General features: G+C 47.0%; 1 protein-coding gene across 1 annotated transcript in view; it reads left to right on the top strand.

Annotated features, from left to right (window-relative positions):
• The window catches only part of LOC137321575 (CUB and sushi domain-containing protein 1-like), a 2,214,006-nt gene that overhangs the window by 1,455,406 nt on the left and 740,490 nt on the right, over positions 1–18,110 (top strand). The window contains exon 10 of the mRNA XM_067984007.1: positions 8,499–8,620. Within this exon, the coding sequence (XP_067840108.1) occupies positions 8,499–8,620 (122 nt within the window). The remainder of the gene's footprint in view (positions 1–8,498; positions 8,621–18,110) is intronic.

The raw sequence follows: 18,110 nt of genomic DNA, 5'->3' as shown, positions 1-18,110 counted from the left end.
CAAGTGTGAGGTGCTGAGTGGAGTCCAGGTGCTTTATTAACAGGAAAGTCAAACAACAACAACTTGCATTTATATAGCGCCTTTAACGTAGTAAAACGTCCGCAGGCGCTTCAGAGGAGCGTTATCAAGCAAAATTTGACACCAAGCCATATAAGGAGACATTAGGACAGGGTCAAAGAGGCAGATTTAAAAGAACGTCTTAAAGGAGGAGAGAGAGGTAGAGAGGCGGAGAGGTTTAGGGAGGGAAATTCCGGAGCTTAGGGCCTGGGCAGTAGAAGGCACGGCCGTCAATGGTGGAACGATAAAAATCAGTGATGCGCAAGAGACCAGAATTGGAGGAGTGCAGAGATCTCGGAGGGCAGTAGGGCTGAAGGAGGTTGAAGAGGTAGGAAGAAGCGAGGCCATGGAGGGATTTGAAAACAAGGACAGCTCTATAACATCCACTATTGCCCACTCACAAAACTACATGGATAAAAGTCTGGAGCAAGCTTTCCTATCTGATCTGTTTCAACAGTGTGTGACAGAGAACTTAAGGCACAGGGGGAGCTTTCTTTTGTTTAAGCCCATGGGATAAAATATGTAAAATGAAATTCCAAATTTATTCTTTTTTAATTGACCTGGCTTTTCAGTTTCTAAGAACATAAGAAACAGGAGCAGGGGCAGACCATACGGCCCCTCGAGCCTGCTCCATCATTCAATAAGATCATGGCCAATTTTCCACCTTAACTCAACTTTCCCGCCCTATCCCATATCCCTCGATTCCCTTAGTGTCCAAAAATCTATCGATCTCAATCATAAATACACTCAACGACTGAGCATCCGCAGCCCTCTGGGGTAGAGAATTCCAAATATTCACAACATGATGAGTAAAGAAATTTCTCCTCATCTCGGACCTAAATGGCCGACCCCTTATCTTGAGACAATGATTCCTAGTTCTAGACTCTCCAGTCAGGGGAAACAGCATCTCAGCATCTACCCTGTCAAGCCCTCTAAGAATTTTATATATTTCAATGAGATCACCTCTCATTCTTCCAAACTCCAGAGAATATAGGCCCATTCGACTCAGTCTCTCATCCCAGGAATCAATCTAGTGAACCTTCGTTGCACCGCCTCTAAGGCAAGTATATCCTTCCTTAGGTAAGGAGACCAAAACTGTACACAGTACTCCAGATGTGGTCTCACCAGATCCCCATATAATTGCAGCAAGACCTCCTTACTCTTAGACTCCAACCCCATTGCAATAACGGCTAACATACCATTTGCCTTCCTAATTGCTTGCTGTACCTGCATGTTGACTTTCTGTGATTCGTGTACAAGGACACCCAAATCCTCTGACTACCAACATTTCTTAGTCTCTCACCTTTTAAAAAATATTCTGCTTTTCTATTCTTCCTACCAAAGTGGATGATTTCACATTTCATCACATTATACTCCATCTGCCACCTTCTCACCCACTCACTTAACCTGTCTATATCCCTTTGCCGCCTCCTTGCGACCTCCTCACAGAAGAACAAAAGAATTAGGAGCAGGAGTAGGCCATATGGCCCCTCGAGCCTGCTCCGCAATTCAATAAGATCATGTTTGATCTTCAACCTCAACTCCACATTCCCGCCCATTCCCCTTATCCCATGATTCCCCGAGAGTCCAAAAATCTATCCATCTCAGCCTTGAATATACTCAACGACTCAGCACCCACAGCCCTTTGGGGTGGAGAATTAAAGATTCACAACCCTCTGAGTGAAGATATTCCTCCTCGTCTCAGTCTTAACTAGCCGACCCCTTATCCTCAGACTATGTCCCCTAGTTCTAGACTCTGCAGCCAGGGGGAACATCCTCTCAGCATCGATCCTGTAAAGCCCCCTCAGAATCGTACATGTTTCAATGAGATCACCTCTCATTCTTCTAAACTCCAGAGAGTTATAGGCCCATTCTACTCAATCTCTCCTCATAGGACAACACTCTCATCTCAAAAATCAATCTAGTTAACCTTCGCTGCACCGCCTCTAAGGCAAGTGTATCCTTCCTTAGATAAGGAGACCAAAACTGTGCACAGTTTACTTTCTCACCTAGCTTTGTATCATCAGCAAACTTGAATATATTACACTCGGTCCCCTCATTTAAGTCATTGATACATATTGTAAACAGCTGAGGCCCAAGCACTGATCCTTGCAGCACCCCACGAATTACAATCTGCCAACCCAAAAATGACCCGTTTATTCCTACTTTCTGTTTTCTGTCCGTTAAACAACCTTCAATCTATGCTAATATACTACCCCCAATCCCATGAGCCCGAATCTTGTGCAACAAACTCTTGTGTGCCACCTTATCGAATGCCTTTTGAAAATCCAAATATACGACATCCATGGGTTCCCCCTTATCTACCCTTATTCCCCCTTATCTATGTTGGTGTTTATTGCTAGGGGGATAGAATATAAAAACAGGGAGGTATTGCTGCAGTTATATAAGGTATTGGTGAGACCGCACCTGGAATACTGCATACAGTTTCGGTGTCCATACTTAAGAAAAGACATACTTGCTCTCGAGGCAGTACAAAGAAGGTTCACTCGGTTAATCCCGGGGATGAGGGGGCGGACATATGAGGAGAGGTTGAGTAGATTGGGACTCTACTTATTGGAGTTCAGAAGAATGAGAGGCGATCTTATTGAAACCTATAAGATTGTGAAGGGGCTTGATCGGGTGGATGCGGTGAGGATGTTCCCAAGGATGGGTGAAACTAGAACTAGGGGGCATAATCTTAGAATATGGGGCTGCTCCTTCAAAACTGAGATGAGGGGAAACTTTTTCACTCAGAGGGTAGTAGGTCTGTGGAATTTGCTGCCCCAGGAAGCTGTGGAAGCTACATCATTGAATAAATTTAAAACAGAAATAGACAGTTTTCCAGAAGTAAAAGGAATTAGGGGTTACGGGGAGCGGGCAGGAAATTGGACATGAATTCAGATTTGAGGTGAGGATCAGATCAGCCATGATCTTATTAAATGGCGGAGCAGGCTCGAAGGGCCGATTGGCCTACTCCTGCTCCTATTTCTTATGTTCTTATGTACCCTGCTAGTTACATCCTCAAAAAACTCTCATAAATTTGTGAATCACGATTTCCCTTTCATAAAACCGTGCTGACTCTGCCTAATCATATTATGATTTCCTAAGTGCCCTGCTACTACATTGTTAATAATAGATTCGAGTATATTCTCGACTATTGATGTCAGTCCAACTGGCCTGTAGTTCCCTGTTTTCTCTCTCTCTCCTTTCTTGAATAGCAGGGTTACATTTCCTACACAAACATTAATAAGCTGTACATTTCCTGAAGGCACCAAATTATACTGCAATACACCCCTGCCGCTGGCCAATATTTCACCCAAGTGACCATTCTCCATGTTGAGTGTTAGCAAACTATTCAAACTCTTGGCACTAATGTCCTTTAGGGAAGGCAACCTGCCGTCCTTACCCTGGTCTGGCCTATATGTGACTCCAGACCCACAGCAATGTGGTTGATTCTTAATTGCTCTCTGAAATGGCCGAGCAAACCACTCAGTTGTAAAATCTCGCTAAAAAAAAGTCATAATAAGAATAAAACCAGACGGACCACCCGGCATCGGACCACAAGGCACCGGACACGACAAAGGCAAACCAAGTCCAGTCGACCCTGCAAAGTCCTTCTCACTAACATCTGGGGACTTGTGCCAAAATTGGGAGAGCTGTCCCACAGACGAGTCAAGCAACAGCCTGACATAGCCATACTCACAGAATCATACCTTTCAGCCAACATCCCAGACTCTTCCATCACCATCCCTGGGTATGTCCTGTCCCACTGGCAGGACAGACCGACCAGAGGTGGCGGTACAGTGATATACAGTCAGGAGGGAGTGGCCATGGGAGTCCTCAACATTGACTCCGGACCCCATGAAATCACATGGCATCAGGTCAAACATGGGCAAGGAAACCTCCTGCTGATTAGCACCTACCACCCTCCCTCAGCTGAGGAATCAGTCCTCCTCCATGTTGAACAGCACTTGGAGGAAGCACTGAGGGTAGCAAGGGCACAAAATGTACTCTGGGTGGGGGACTTCAATGTCCATCACCAAGAGTGGCTCGGTAGCACCACTACTGACCGAGCTGGCCGAGTCCTGAAGGACATAGCTGCCAGACTGGGCCTGCGGCAGGTGGTGAGCGATCCAACACGAGGGAGAAACTTACTTGACCTCGTCCGCACCAATCTACCTGTCGCAAATGCATCTGTCCATGACAACATTGGTAGGAGTGACCACCGCACAGTCCTTGTGGAGACGAAGTCCCGTCTTCGCACTGAGGACACCATCCAACGTGTTGTGTGGCACTACCACCGTGCAAAATAGGATAGATTCGGAACAGATCTAGCAACTCAAAACTGGGCCTCCATGAGGTGTTGTGGGCCATCAGCAGCAGCAGAATTGTATTCCAGCACAATCTGTAAGCTCATGGCCCGGCATATTCCTCAATCTACCATTACCAACAAGCCAGGGGATCAACCCTGGTTCAATGAGGAGTGTAGAAGAGCATGCCAGGAGCAGCACCAGGCGTAGCTAAAAATGAGGTGCCAACCTGGTGAAGCTACAACTCAGGACTACATGCATGCTAAACAGCGGAAGCAACATGCCATAGACAGAGCGAAGCGATTCCACAACCAACGGATCAGATCAAAGCTCTGCAGTCCTGTCACATCCAGTCGTGAATGGTGGTAGACAATTAAACGACTAATGGGAGGAGGAGGTTCTGTAAACATCCCCATCCTCAATGATGGCGGAGTCCAGCACGTGAGCGCAAAAGACAAGGCTGAAGCGTTTGCAACCATCTTCAGCCAGAAGTGCCGAGTGGACGATCAATCTCGGCCTCCTCCCAATATCCCCACCATCACAGAAGCCAGTCTTCAGCCAATTGGATTCATTCCACGTGATATCAGGAAATGGCTGAGTGCACTGGATACAGCAAAGGCTATGGACCCTGACAACATCCCGGCTGTAGTGCTGAAGCCTTGTGCTCCAGAACTAGCTGCGCCTCTAGCCAAGCTGTTCCAGTACAGCTACAACACTGGCATCTACCCAACAATGTGAAAAATTGCCCAAGTATGTCCTGTCCACAAAAATCAGGACAAATCCCATCCGGACAGTTACCGCCCCATCAGTCTACTCTCAATCATCAGCAAAGTGATGGAAGGTGTCATTGACAGTGCTATCAAGCGGCACTTGATAACCTGCTCACAGATGCTCAATTTGGGTTCCGCCAGGACCACTCGGCTCCAGACCTCATTACAGCCTTGGTCCAAACATGGACAAAAGAGCTGAATTCCAGAGGTGAGGTGAGAGTGACTGCCCTTGACATCAAGGCAGCATATGACCGAATGTGGCACCAAGGAGCCCTAGTAAAATTGAAGTAAATGGGAATCAGGGGGAAAACTCTCCAGTGGCTGGAGTCAGACCTAGCACAAAGGAAGATGACAGTGGTTGTTGGAGACCAATCATCTCAGCCCCAGGACATTGCTGCAGGAGTTCCTCAGGGCAGTGTCCTAGGCCCAACCATCTTCAGCTGCTTCATCAATGATCTTCCCTCTATCATCAGGTCAGAAATGGGGATGTTCGCTGATGATTGTACAGTGTTCAGTTCCATTCGCAACCCCTCAAATAATGAAGCAGTCCGAGCCAGCATGCAGCAAGACCTAGACAACTTCCAGGCTTGGGCTGATAAGTGGCAAGTAACATTCGCGCCAGACAAATGCCGGGCAATGACCATCTCCAACAAAAGAGGGTCTAACCACCTCCCCTTGACATTCAATGGCATTACCAATGCTGAATCTCCCACCATCAACATCCTGGGGGCTCACCATTGACCAGAAACTTAACTGGACCAGCCACATAAATACTGTGGCTACGAGAGCAGGTCAGAGGTTGGGCATTCTGCGGTGAGTGACTCACCTCCTGACCCCCCAACGCCTTTCCACCATCTACAAGGCACAAGTCAGGAGTGTGATGGAGTACTCTCCACTTGCCTGGATGAGTCCAGCTCCAACAACACTCAAGAAGCTCGACACCATCCAGGACAAAGCAGCCCACTTGATTGGCACCCCATTCACCACCCTAAACATTCACTCCCTTCACCACCGGCGCACTGTGGCTGCAGTGTGTACCATCCACAGGATGCACTGCAGCAACTCGCCAAGGCTTCTTCGACAGCACCTCCCAAACCCGCGACCTCTACCATCTGGAAGGGTAAGAGCAGCAGGCACATGGGAACAACACCACCTGCACGTTCCCCTCCAAGTCACACACCATCCCGACTTGGAAATATATCGCCGTTCCTTCATCGTCGCTGGGTCAAAATCCTGGAACTCCCTTCTTAACAGCACTGTGGGAGAACCTTCACCACACGGACTGCAGCGGTTCAAGAATGCGGCCCACCACCACCTTCTCAAGGGCAATTAGGGATGGGCAATAAATGCCGGCCTCACCAGCGACGCCCACATCCCGTGAACGAATAAAAAAGAAAATCCTGTCCTCAGCCGATGTCCACACCTAATCGATTTCCAGCAGGCGTCACTGATACTGATCAGAAGCAGGAACTGTGGATAATTTTCCCTCTCTTGCCCAGGGTGTCTTCGACCAATTGTGGCACCCTATTGCCACATCAATTGAATCTGGTACCTCTCTGGTCTATGTGGCGCACTTCCCCACCGCTCAGCAAATATACCAATTGACCGATTGGGGAACTGAATATTTTAATAGGATTACTGCATCACAGTTGAGCTTACTGTGAATAATTAATAGATTTATGACTTGCACAGTGCCTTTTATTATATTCTGACACACGGCACAGCATCATCTGACCATGTGCAAATCAGAAAGTATAAAGATTAGTTGCTTTAACTTTCTGCAATGCGTTTTCAGGTGAAAAATGATTAGACAGAGTAGTTAGACTTGGGGACTGGGCCTGTGAGTCCTGCCACTGTTAATTCCCCAAAAGCAAGAGTGATAAGAGGAAGGTGTGCATGGTGTTGGGCAGGTGGATCGTAGAAGAGAGAAATAACAGCTGAGGATACAAAATGACATATTGGGTTCAATTTTAAAACCGAGCCGGGAAGGGGGCGGGGTGGTGGGGTCAAATGGAAGTTGGGAAACCCATTAGTCCGGGTTTCCTGGATGTCCTTATGATTTTGAGGTCAGGACATCTTTTTTTTTGTCGGTTTCCTGTCCGACTGACTGGCTGATTGATAGGCGGAGACCAGCCACGGAGAGGACGTGTTCAGGTAAGTCTGCAGGTAAGTCTTTGTTTGTATGGAGGCATGCGTGGACATGGGGCACGGGTGGGCATGGTGGGCACAGGGGCATGGGTGGGCGTAGGTTGGCATGGGGGTTGTGAGTCATGGGGGATGGGATCGGGGGGTCAGTCGCGGAGGGTGTCAAGATTGGGGGTCATCGTGGGGGTCCGCGATTGTTGAGGGGGAAGATCGGGGGCCGGAGGATGGGATTGGGGGGGAGGATCGGGGTTGGGAGGAGGATTGGGGTTGGGGATTCGGAGGATCGGAGTTGACGGGGGGGGAGGATCAGGGTCGTGGGTCCACAATCGGGGTGGGGGGGAATCCACGATTGGGAGTCGGGTGTCCACGATCGTTGGAGGGTCATTGCAGGTAGTCTTGTTGGGCCTGGGGGAAGCACTCCTGCTCCTCCGGGCCCACAAGCTGTGCCTTTCTGGTCACCTACCTGTTAGTCTCGGGCCTTCTTGCCTCCCTTCACGAGGTGTAAAACAGAAGGCCCAGGAATCCCAGCCCCCCGGGGTTGAAATCAGGAAGTTCAGAAAAATGGAGGCCTGAAGCCTCCTTGAAAGGTTTTAAGGCCTGACCCGCCTCCTGGGAGCGGTTTGGTCGCCTGCCCCTCTTCCCGCCCCGGTGAAAACCGGAAATGGGCGGGTTGGGGGCAGGTCTAAAGTGGTAGCAATTTTCAATGCCCCCAACCCACCCGTTTCTCACTATGAAAATTGAGCCCATTGTGTTTTTTAAATGTTTTTATCCACTCCTCTTCTGAAGTCAGCGACTGAGGTATGTTTACACTGGAAGCTCTGCAGTGCCTTGTTCGAGTGACCATTCTTCATGCGTGACTTGAGGCAGGAGGCTATTCAACTGTGGTAGACATTGCAGACAATGATCACACTTGACATTCAGTTCAACACCAAGTCCTTCCAATTATAGCATAGGTTCGATGCGGAGAAAAGCTTCCCCCACCCTGCCTCAATGATGTGTCTTAATTCCAGCATCAAGGAACACCCATTGCTGCACCAATGTCACATTTCCATTTTCCACACCAGCCGTTCTTTGTGGTCTTTCTGAATGGGTTTGCCAATTTTGTGTCATATTGTGCGCAGATTAGTATTTTCGACTTTTTACTGTGGAAGAATGTCACGTAAAGCTGTCTTCGGGCATTTTTAATGCATTTTTCTAATTTTCACTTTCAATTTAGCCAGAACATGTGGTTCCAATCTTCGTGGCCCGAGTGGTATCATCACATCTCCCAATTACCCAGTCCAGTATGAGAACAATGCGCACTGCGTCTGGGTTATCAGTACCACAGATCCTGATAAGGTGAGCTGTTTTACTGGCTTGTGGCTTTTCACTGCTTTTTAGCTATCCTTGTAACTTTTCAATCGAACGGGTCGACAATAGTCAATAGAAGGAAGAAATTGTGAATATGGAATGCAACACGAAAAGTTATTAAATGTAATAAATCCCAAGACAAGTACAAATAGAAGAATATTGCTGTATTTGTTTGTTTACTGTGGTGCTGTTGATCACATGCTGTCTGAAATGCAGAAGCATCTCTTTGTTCAGAAAGATCACTGGTTGTTTTAACTCGCAGTTTAACCGTAATGGAAGGGTGGGGAATTCAGAGTTGCAGAAAGTTTAACGTGTCTTTTGAAATGTGGAGAGGAGTGCGTAATCTTTCTTTAATATGTTCTGAGTTGAATTGAGCAGAATGAGCTTCATTCTCACTACAGACAAATAAGGTCAATTTTAGCTGCCGCTCGGGGCATGGGAAGGGTTTAAATCGGCCTGGTCCACTTATCAGCCCAAGGCGGCACCGTTTCCACCTGGCGGCGTTTTACCTTCGCCGACTCTGAAGGCAGCCACTGGCCCAATTTCAATCTAAAAGTCACGGCCCGACGATGCCATGGTGGTCACGACGTGATTTTAACGAAGACTCGGTGGGGGAGGCCCATACGGTGTCAATCCCAGATGAAGCAGAAGAGGCCGAGGTAAGTAATATTATTTATTCTTTGGGAGGGATCCTTAGGAGCAAGAAGGAGCAGGACTGCTCCTCCGAGCCCTGGAAGGAAGCCTTGGGCCTCCCCTGCCCCAGCCCTCCTTTCACCAGAAACTTTTTGGAACACCCCCTCCCACCAAGCACTAATCTTATTAAAAGGACTCTTTCCTTGGGTCCCTGGTGGCAGCCAGTTCCCGTCCCAATTTCCACTCCCACCTGCCAGCCTTGACGTCATTCCCGCCAGCTTTTGGCAAGAGATCGATTTCAAATATTAAAATGAGCCCCCCCCTCCCCCCCCATGCACCGATCCATTAAAATCTCCCCCATAATCTTTGCTCTGTACCCAGAAGGGTATATAGTGTAGTGGTCAAAAGAGTATGGTGACTTAATGGTTATGGTTCCGGAATAGTAGCCCAGAGGTTGAGAGTTCAAGTGTCTTGGCTGATTGTTGTTACTATTGAATCATTATTATCCTTCAGGGAGGGGAACATCCCACCTCTACCTGTTCTGGTCCTTTTATGTCTTCAGTTCTGCAGTACGTGGTTGACTCTTAATGCCATTGAAGGTGGCCTAGCAGGCCAGTAATTTATCAGAACAACTAGGCATGGGCAATGAATGTGGCTTTGCCAGTGTTGCCCATATCCCTGGCCCAAGGGCGACTCACCCTTTTTTTCCCCCATCTATGAAAATGGAAAAAAATGGATTTATGTCAATATTTTTCTCTTCAACTGAATATGATTGCAAGGAGTATGCTTTAATATCCCCTCCCCTGATTTTCTTCCATCCTCTGCTAAAGGCAATGCATCAGGCTTTTCAGGGTATGGTACCATGGGTGCTCTCCAATTCTTCATATGTAAACCTAAACATTGAACATTAACAGGTGAACAGGTGCACACTTCCTTGCCTATATTTCCAGGAGGGGTTGCTCGGATTATGACCAGGAGCACCGATCTGTTTTTTCTCCTCCCTAACCCAAGGGCACTGAAACCAATTATAGCATCTCGATTGCAAAGTTGGCGATCAGCGAACCAAGGCCCTTCCTGGTCTTTTTGGTTTGGTTCCACACCACAGAGTACATTTATCCACTGTGCTGGAAGGAAAGCCCAGATTTTAAATTTTAAAATAAGACGATGCATTGGTGCAAAACCTTGGTTAGACCTAATTTCGAATACCGTGTGCAGTTTAGGGTGTTCCATTTTAGTAATGATATTAAAGTAATAGAGAATGGGTAGTGTGGATTCACCAGGATGATGCCAAGGATGGGGAACTACAGTTATGAGGGAAGATACTAGGACAATTCTCTCCTGGAGTAGAGAAGGCTAAAAGGAGATTTAATCGGTGTTTTTTGAAATTGTGAAGATTTTTGATGAAGTGAATAGGGAAAGACTATCTCCTTAGGTTATGGAATCAGTTACAAGGGGTCATCGGTTTAAAATCGCCATAAGGAAAGCGAGGAGAGAGGTTGGGATCAATTTCTTTACACTGGGAGTGGTTGAGGCAGGGACTATTGCATCTTTTAGAAGATTGGATAAATATTTGGAGCAGAGGAGGATACAGGGTAATGAGGAAAGAATGGGGCAGTGCAATTAGTTTTGGATTGCTCCAGCACAGACATAGTGAGTTGAGTGCCCTCCTGCTGATCTGTAAACATCTATGTGATTCAATTATGACTTAGCTCCTTTATTAATTCAGAATGGGCAGTTTGTGTTTGACCAAGAATTCATGATTTGTAAAAATGGAATACTGATGAGGGGAGCCCAGTTTGAGGGTGAGATATAAGAGTGACCTTTAGTTAATGGTTTTGTTTTATCTAGGGAAGGATGCTTAGCCAAGACTCAGTTTCCTGAATTACATAACAGCCTTTTGTTTAATTGATGCAGACGTGCTGAGTGTCCCAGGATGGGTCAGAATGCTCTTGCTGTCTCCAGGGGTTAAGAGCCATCTAATAAGAGAGTAGATTGTCTGGGATTCAGTTGAATATTTATACGAGATGTAATTTTGGAGCTTACGACACAGACTGTTGTAGAAAGTTAATCGAGTCATTAGTTGTGCACGTTACTGGACGAACAGCAGTAGCAGCGAAAGTGTTCAGTAGAGGGACAGTTGGGAGTCCCCGGTGAGCGAGTGAATAAATGCACTGTGGTCGTAGTACGGAGTCAGACAGACCAGAAAGGTCTTATGTTCTAATATAAATGTGGAGATTGCTTGAGGGCAGATTCAGTTCAGCTCTAATGCCCTCCGCTGTCAAATTGCCTGCCAACACTCCTTGTCCAGGCTAACACATGTGTCCTCTTGGGTGAGGCTGTGCAAAATACTAGAAGGCAGCCAGCATCCATGAAAGAACAACCCAGCACGAGTCAGCAAGTGGTGGGAAGAAAATTGGAAAAAAAAATATACAGTATATCTCAATTAGGTGTTGGTCAAATTCCACCACAAACAATCTAATAATTGAAATATAGGGCCCGATTTTAAAGGGGAGGGCGACAAGGGTGCGTGCGACCTCCAAAGCGGGCGAGCACCCGGAGAGTCTGGGGTCAAGGAGGCCCTGCCGCCGATCTTAACAGCAGAGCCTCATTAACGTAAAAGTTCCCGGAGTCCTGTCCGACACCCGGCCAGATCTGCCGCATACCTGGCCGCCAGGCAGGAGCAGGAATTTGGCAGCCAGGGGCCGCAGCTGGGGACTACTGGGAACAGTCCCAGGCAGTCAGTGGGAGGAGGGAGCTGGAGGCGACCAGGGATGGGGCGGGGCGGGGAGTGGGGGGAGGTTCCACTGCTATCGGTGGGTGGGGGGTGGGAGTCCAGGGCTGGGGAGGCCCAAGGACTTCTTGTAGGACCTGGGGGGAGTATTCTTGCTCTTCCTGGCCCACAAGGAGTTCTTATAGAAGGAAATTGATTAAAACTCACCGGGCCCTCTTCTGGCCAGTCGGAGCCCCCCCCCCGGCATGGTTCTGCTGTCGGGCTGCGGACAGTGCAGGAGTCTCCCTGACTTTAAGTTAAGATTACGTCGTGGCGCCGATGATGTCATCGAGCCGTGACCTTTGAATGTAAAGTAGGGCCCGGCCTGCCTGTAGCGGGAACCTCGGCTGACTTGAAAGTTGGCAAAAACCAGATGGCGCTGGGCAGGCATGGAGCCTGATCTTAACCCCTCCCACGCATCATTCCAGCTGGGCGAAGAGTTTAAAATCTCTGGCATACATTTTTAAAATATAAATCCAAGCTGTTATGGCACCAAGCATTGAGGTGGGCCACTGTAAATGTGATGTGGAGATGGACTGGGGTTGACAATTGTAAACAATTTTACAACACCAGCAATTTTATTTTAAATTCACAAGCTTTCGGAGGCTACCTCCTTCGTCAGGTGAACGATGGGGCAGGTTGAGTGAATTGTCACTGCTTGTCTTTGTCCCTCAGTCACCTAGGCAACGCTCGGTACAGTGACAGACACAATAAGCTGATTGTCACACTAACTGATGGAGTGACATGGGAGGAGGCAGGACAAGCTGGGATTCAGGGAACAGCTACCTCCAGTTTTAAAACTAAAAATGTAACTGTAAGGAAATGTTGCTGGCGCATTAAATAAAGCACACAGCTCCAATGAATCGATTCAATTTTTGCACCACGTTGACGTTTGCAGACTGCCTTGTAGAAAATAACAGCTACAGTTCAGCTTTAGCAGACTGAATATGCACTGCTGTCTAATGTGTTTACATGTTGAAATTTAATTGTTCTTCCACTGAATATAGTCGGGAGAAAGACCAGCCACACTACGACAAGAATAGTTGACAAGTACAGTCAATGCTCAACCTCCACTCCCTGAAGTGCCGGTCGTCGACTTCACTTTACCCAAGGTCTCACTTGCTCCATTTTATTCAGTGTTAATCTCCCACTTTACTTTCTCCAACACTTGTCACCCAATCCGTAAGTGAGACAATCCCTTCCAAAGAGCGGCATAAATTTTTTCCCTCACAACGTGAGTTGCGGTAGCCTTATAGCAGGCATTTTTTTTTCAATAAGTAGATTGCTTGGAGGTTAGTTTTCAATATTTGCTGTAACAGATGATCTAATGCAACAGAAGTTTAATCTGTATAGAAGCTAGCCAGTCTACAGGCTAGTAATCACGATAGATATGCTGGGAATCTAAGGATTAAATGCCGCTTTTATTTATGGTGACTCTTGTTGCTGCCATAAGGACTGTATGCAATATAGATTAAGGATGTACGTCCGGTAATGCAATCAAGCAATTCATATGTCCTAAGCTGCATGAGCAAAACTCAAGTATGTACTGGAGGAACAGGGATAAATGAAAGCAGGTATTATTTTGTGACTGTCATGACTAGTTCATCAGGAATTTGTGAACGATCGACTTTGTTCTGCTTGTCTTAAATGGCTACTGTCATGTGTTAAAATATCTGGCAAAGGTGACTAATGAATTAGTAATCGGGTGAGGATGCAATAATGTGGTTGGTGACATAGCATTGGGAATTGTAACATTTCAAAATTGACAAGCAGGAAAAGAGCAGCTGGTCCATCAAGCCTTCCTCACACTCATGTTGCCTGGAGCATCATGACTAGACATCGCCCCCACCCCCCGGGAGTGGCAAATCTCCAGGGAGAGGCAAAAAACAGAGAAAAACCCAGGGTCAATAAGGGGTAAAGTACTCTGGAAAATTCCTCTCCGTCCCCCTCAGGTGACCCAAACCATTCTCGGAGAGCACATGGACCATGGATGCTCATGGTGCACCAATGCACAACTTCCCTGGCAGCTGAGATGGCACCAATACAAAGGAAATGTTCAAAGTATGATGGTCCTGGCATTGCCTAGGACTGAGTCTTCCTGAAAACTGCCTGTTGAAGTGACAAGACCCTTTGTGTGTCAGCTGTGGCTCAGTTGGGAGCACTTCTTGCTCCTAAATCTTAAGGTCATGGGTTCAAGTCCCACTCCAGAGACTTGAGCACAAGCTCTTGTGGATGTAAAAGATCCCAGAGTGCTATTTTGAAGGGGAGTTATCCCTGGTTCAATATTTATCCCTCAACCAACATCACTAAAACAGATCTGGTCATTGTCAAATTGCTGTTTGTGGGAGCTTGCTGTGTGTAAATTGACTGCTGTGTTTCCGACATTACCACAGTGCCTATACTTCATTGGTTGTAAAGTTGTTTGAGATGTCCGGAGGTTGTGAAAGGTGCTATGTAAATGCAAGTCTTTCTTTTTATTAGTAGGCAGTAGCAGCAGTAACAAGACTAGGTGAGGTGGAACCAGTAGTAATATGAAGATGGAATTCATAACCATCACCATAGTTTCAAATCTCATCTGATGCATTTATAATGGCGTTATGCATTAATTTTCCTACCTTTGTAAAGGAGAAGGTAATTGGAGGAGCATAATTTAAATAAGGTACAAAACACATTTCTTAGGTATTGCAGATATTTAAAAATTAATGTATTTTCCCTCCCCCACAGAGACTCACCATTTTGGGTCTCCACACTCAGCAGAGGGTCAATCCATTAATGTCAGTGATGAGATCCCACATGCAGCTCCAGGGAATGGAAATACTCCCCCTTAGACTGCCATTCCTTCCAGTCCCAGATGGCCAGGACTGGCTGAGTTCTACTGGTATCAATGTTTCCCAGCTTTGCACTTAGCTTCCACTTCAAAGAATGCCGTGATGAGCACTTTCTCATGACATTTTAAGAACTATCCCCATTCTGATTAATAGCCTTCTACAAATAGTTATGAACATCGTTACTGATCCGGTTCTCTCATGCAATCCTCATGTGCTCAATAAACAACATGCAACAAGGTGAATCTCTTCATGACAGCAGTTGCATCACAGGAGATTCTTTCAGTTGATTGGAGCTCTCTGACAGCAAAGAAATCAAAGACACAAATTATTATCAAGGATCTGAAAAATCTGTAGTCACTTACTTTGATACGGATTGATACAGATTCTCTGTAACCTGATTACATTTAAACCTGCTACCCTGAAGAAGATGAGCTGAACATCAGGAATCAAACCTGGGACCTTTTGTTAAGTAGGGTTGAATATTCCACTGAGTAGTGATTTTACCCCGAGGCCATTGTACAGCTACAGCTGAGATTTAGAACAACAAAGGTGTGCTATTGGACTTGTAATTTGTGAACCTTGCTACATCCTTCTGAGAAAGACCATGGGCTCCATTTTAACATTGAGAACATAAGAACATAAGAAATAGGAGCAGGAGTAGGCCAATCGGCCCCTCGAGCCTGCTCCGCCATTCAATAAAATCATGGCTGATCTGATCCTAACCTCAAATCTAAATTCATGTCCAATTTCCTGCCCGCTCCCCGTAACCCCTAATTCCCTTTACTTCCAGGAAACTGTCGATTTCCGTTTTAAATTTATTTAATGATGTAGCTTCCACAGCTTCCTGGGGCAGCAAATTCCACAGACCTACCACCCTCTGAGTGAAGAAGTTTCTCCTCATCTCAGTTTTGAAAGAGCAGCCCCTTATTCTAAGATTATGCCCCCTAGTTCTAGTTTCACCCATCCTTGGGAACATCCTTACCGCATCCACCCGATCAAGCCCCTTCACAATCTTATATGTTTCAATAAGATCGCCTCTCATTCTTCTGAACTCCAATGAGTAGAGTCCCAATCTACTCAACCTCTCCTCATATGTCCGCCCCCTCATCCCCGTGATTAACCGAGTGAACCTTCTTTGTACTGCCTCGAGAGCAAGTATGTCTTTTCTTAAGTATGGAGACCAAAACTGTATGCAGTATTCCAGGTGTGGTCTCACCAATACCTTATATAACTGCAGCAATACCTCCCTGTTTTTATATTCTATCCCCCTAGCAATAAAAGCCAACATTCCGTTGGCCTTCTTGATCACCTGCTAAACCTGCATACTAACTTTTTGATCTTCTTGCACTCGGACCCCCAGATCCCCAGAGAAATGGTTGGTTTGGGGGTGGGGGGGGGGCATTGAAAATTGCCACCATTTCAGACCTGCCCCCAACCTGCCTCCAACCCCCCCATTTCCGTTTTTCACGGGGCAGGAAGAGGGGCGGGTGACCAACCCGCTCCCAGGAGATTTCGGGCCACCATATTTCTGGACTTCCCAATTTCAACCCCGGGGTCTGGGATTTCTGGGCCTTCTGTTTAATGCCTCGTGAAAGGAGGCGAGAAGGCCCGAGATTGCAGGTCGGTGCCTAGAAAGGCACAGCTTGTGGGCCCAGAGGAGCAGGAGTGCTTCCCCCAGGCCCAACAAGCCTATCTGCATCGACCCTCCAACGATAGTGGACACCCAACCCCCCCGATTGCAGACCCCCGACCCCCGACCCCCGATCGCAGACCCTTGACCCTGATCCTACCCCCACTCCGATCCTCCGATCCCCGACCCCGATCCTCCCCGCCGACCCCCCACTCCGATCCTCCCACCCCTGATCCTCCCCCCCACTCTGATCCTCCGATCCCCGACCCCAATCCTCCCCGACCCCTGACCGCGATCCTCCCCCCCCACTCCGATCCTCCGACCCCCGATCTTCCCCTCAACGATCGCGGACCCCCACGGTGACCCCCAATCCTGGCACCCCACCCCCGTGACTGACCCCAGTGCCAACCTATGCCCGCCCATGCCAACCTATGCCCACCTATGCACCTTGCCCACCCATGCCCCCATGCCCCCCACATCCATACAAACAAAGACTTGCCTGCAGACTTCCCTGGCTGCTGTCCCATCCGACTGAGACCAGCCTGTCAATCAGGCCGGTCAGTCGGACGGGAAACTGACAAAAAAAATAAAAGACGTCCTTACGTCAAAATCGTCAGGACGTCTGGGAAACCCGTACTAATGGGTTTCCTGACCTCAATTTGACCCCCCCCTGCCCCCTTCCCGGCTCGGTTTTAAAATTGAGCCCCTTGCGTTTCCTCTTTAACCACAAATTCCTTCAGACAATTAGATTCTGTCTGTACCACCCACTTCTACCATAGTTTGGTCTATAAAATGAGCATAAGACAGGCAGTCAAGCTGAGTTTGTTCATGCCAAAGAGTATGTGTATAAAGTTATGTTGTGCACAGAGATAAAACTATTGTGGCAGAAGCTCGGGTACTTACTTTCATCGGTCAAGGTTCCAGTTTCCAAGGAAATAACAATTATGGAATCAATACCATAATTGAGAGAATTGGTGCTTTTGAATGGATTTACTAGTAGTGACTCAGAAAAATTGGTGCTCTTTGTATGTATATTGGCCTTCATGAAGAATCTAGGTCTACAGTGGTTGATAGTCAGCCACCATCTATTATTCAAGATATTTGCTATAACTCACATGGTATGAAACTTCTGAAGAGTTGCACAGTTTTGTGATGCTGGGAAAGCATGAATTCAAGATGTGCAATGAGTTTTTATTTCAATGCAGTGAGGATGCAGGGAGAAGAATGAACAAGTAGAACAATGTATTTGGAGTTCAGGAGGAACAAGGAAAGAAGATTAAATGGAGCAATGGACTCATGATTACAGGATGTACTTGGCAATTGTCTCTGGACAAGCTAAACATGAGGAAAAGTTCTGTGCTGCATTGCTTTATCGTAATGGGTTATAGCTGGTCTTAAACTTAGCTGTTTGAATAAAGTATGCTTCTTTGGTTGTCTGGTTTGACGAGTCAGCTTTCAGCTCCAATCCAGCAGTTGTCGATGCTTCAGTGCCTGCATATTTCACCCAGTCTATTCTTAGGATTTACTGCATGTTACCAAACTATACAGCTGCTTTTGAACCTTTGCAAACTCTTCTGTGTGGAAACAAAACATTTCAGTGGACTGATGCTGCTTGTT

The sequence above is a fragment of the Heptranchias perlo genome, chromosome 5 (genome assembly GCF_035084215.1).
Source record: "Heptranchias perlo isolate sHepPer1 chromosome 5, sHepPer1.hap1, whole genome shotgun sequence".
Classification (NCBI taxonomy): domain Eukaryota; kingdom Metazoa; phylum Chordata; class Chondrichthyes; order Hexanchiformes; family Hexanchidae; genus Heptranchias; species Heptranchias perlo.
The sequence above is the reverse complement of the archived record's forward strand: the minus strand, read 5'-3'. Positions and strand labels throughout refer to the sequence as shown.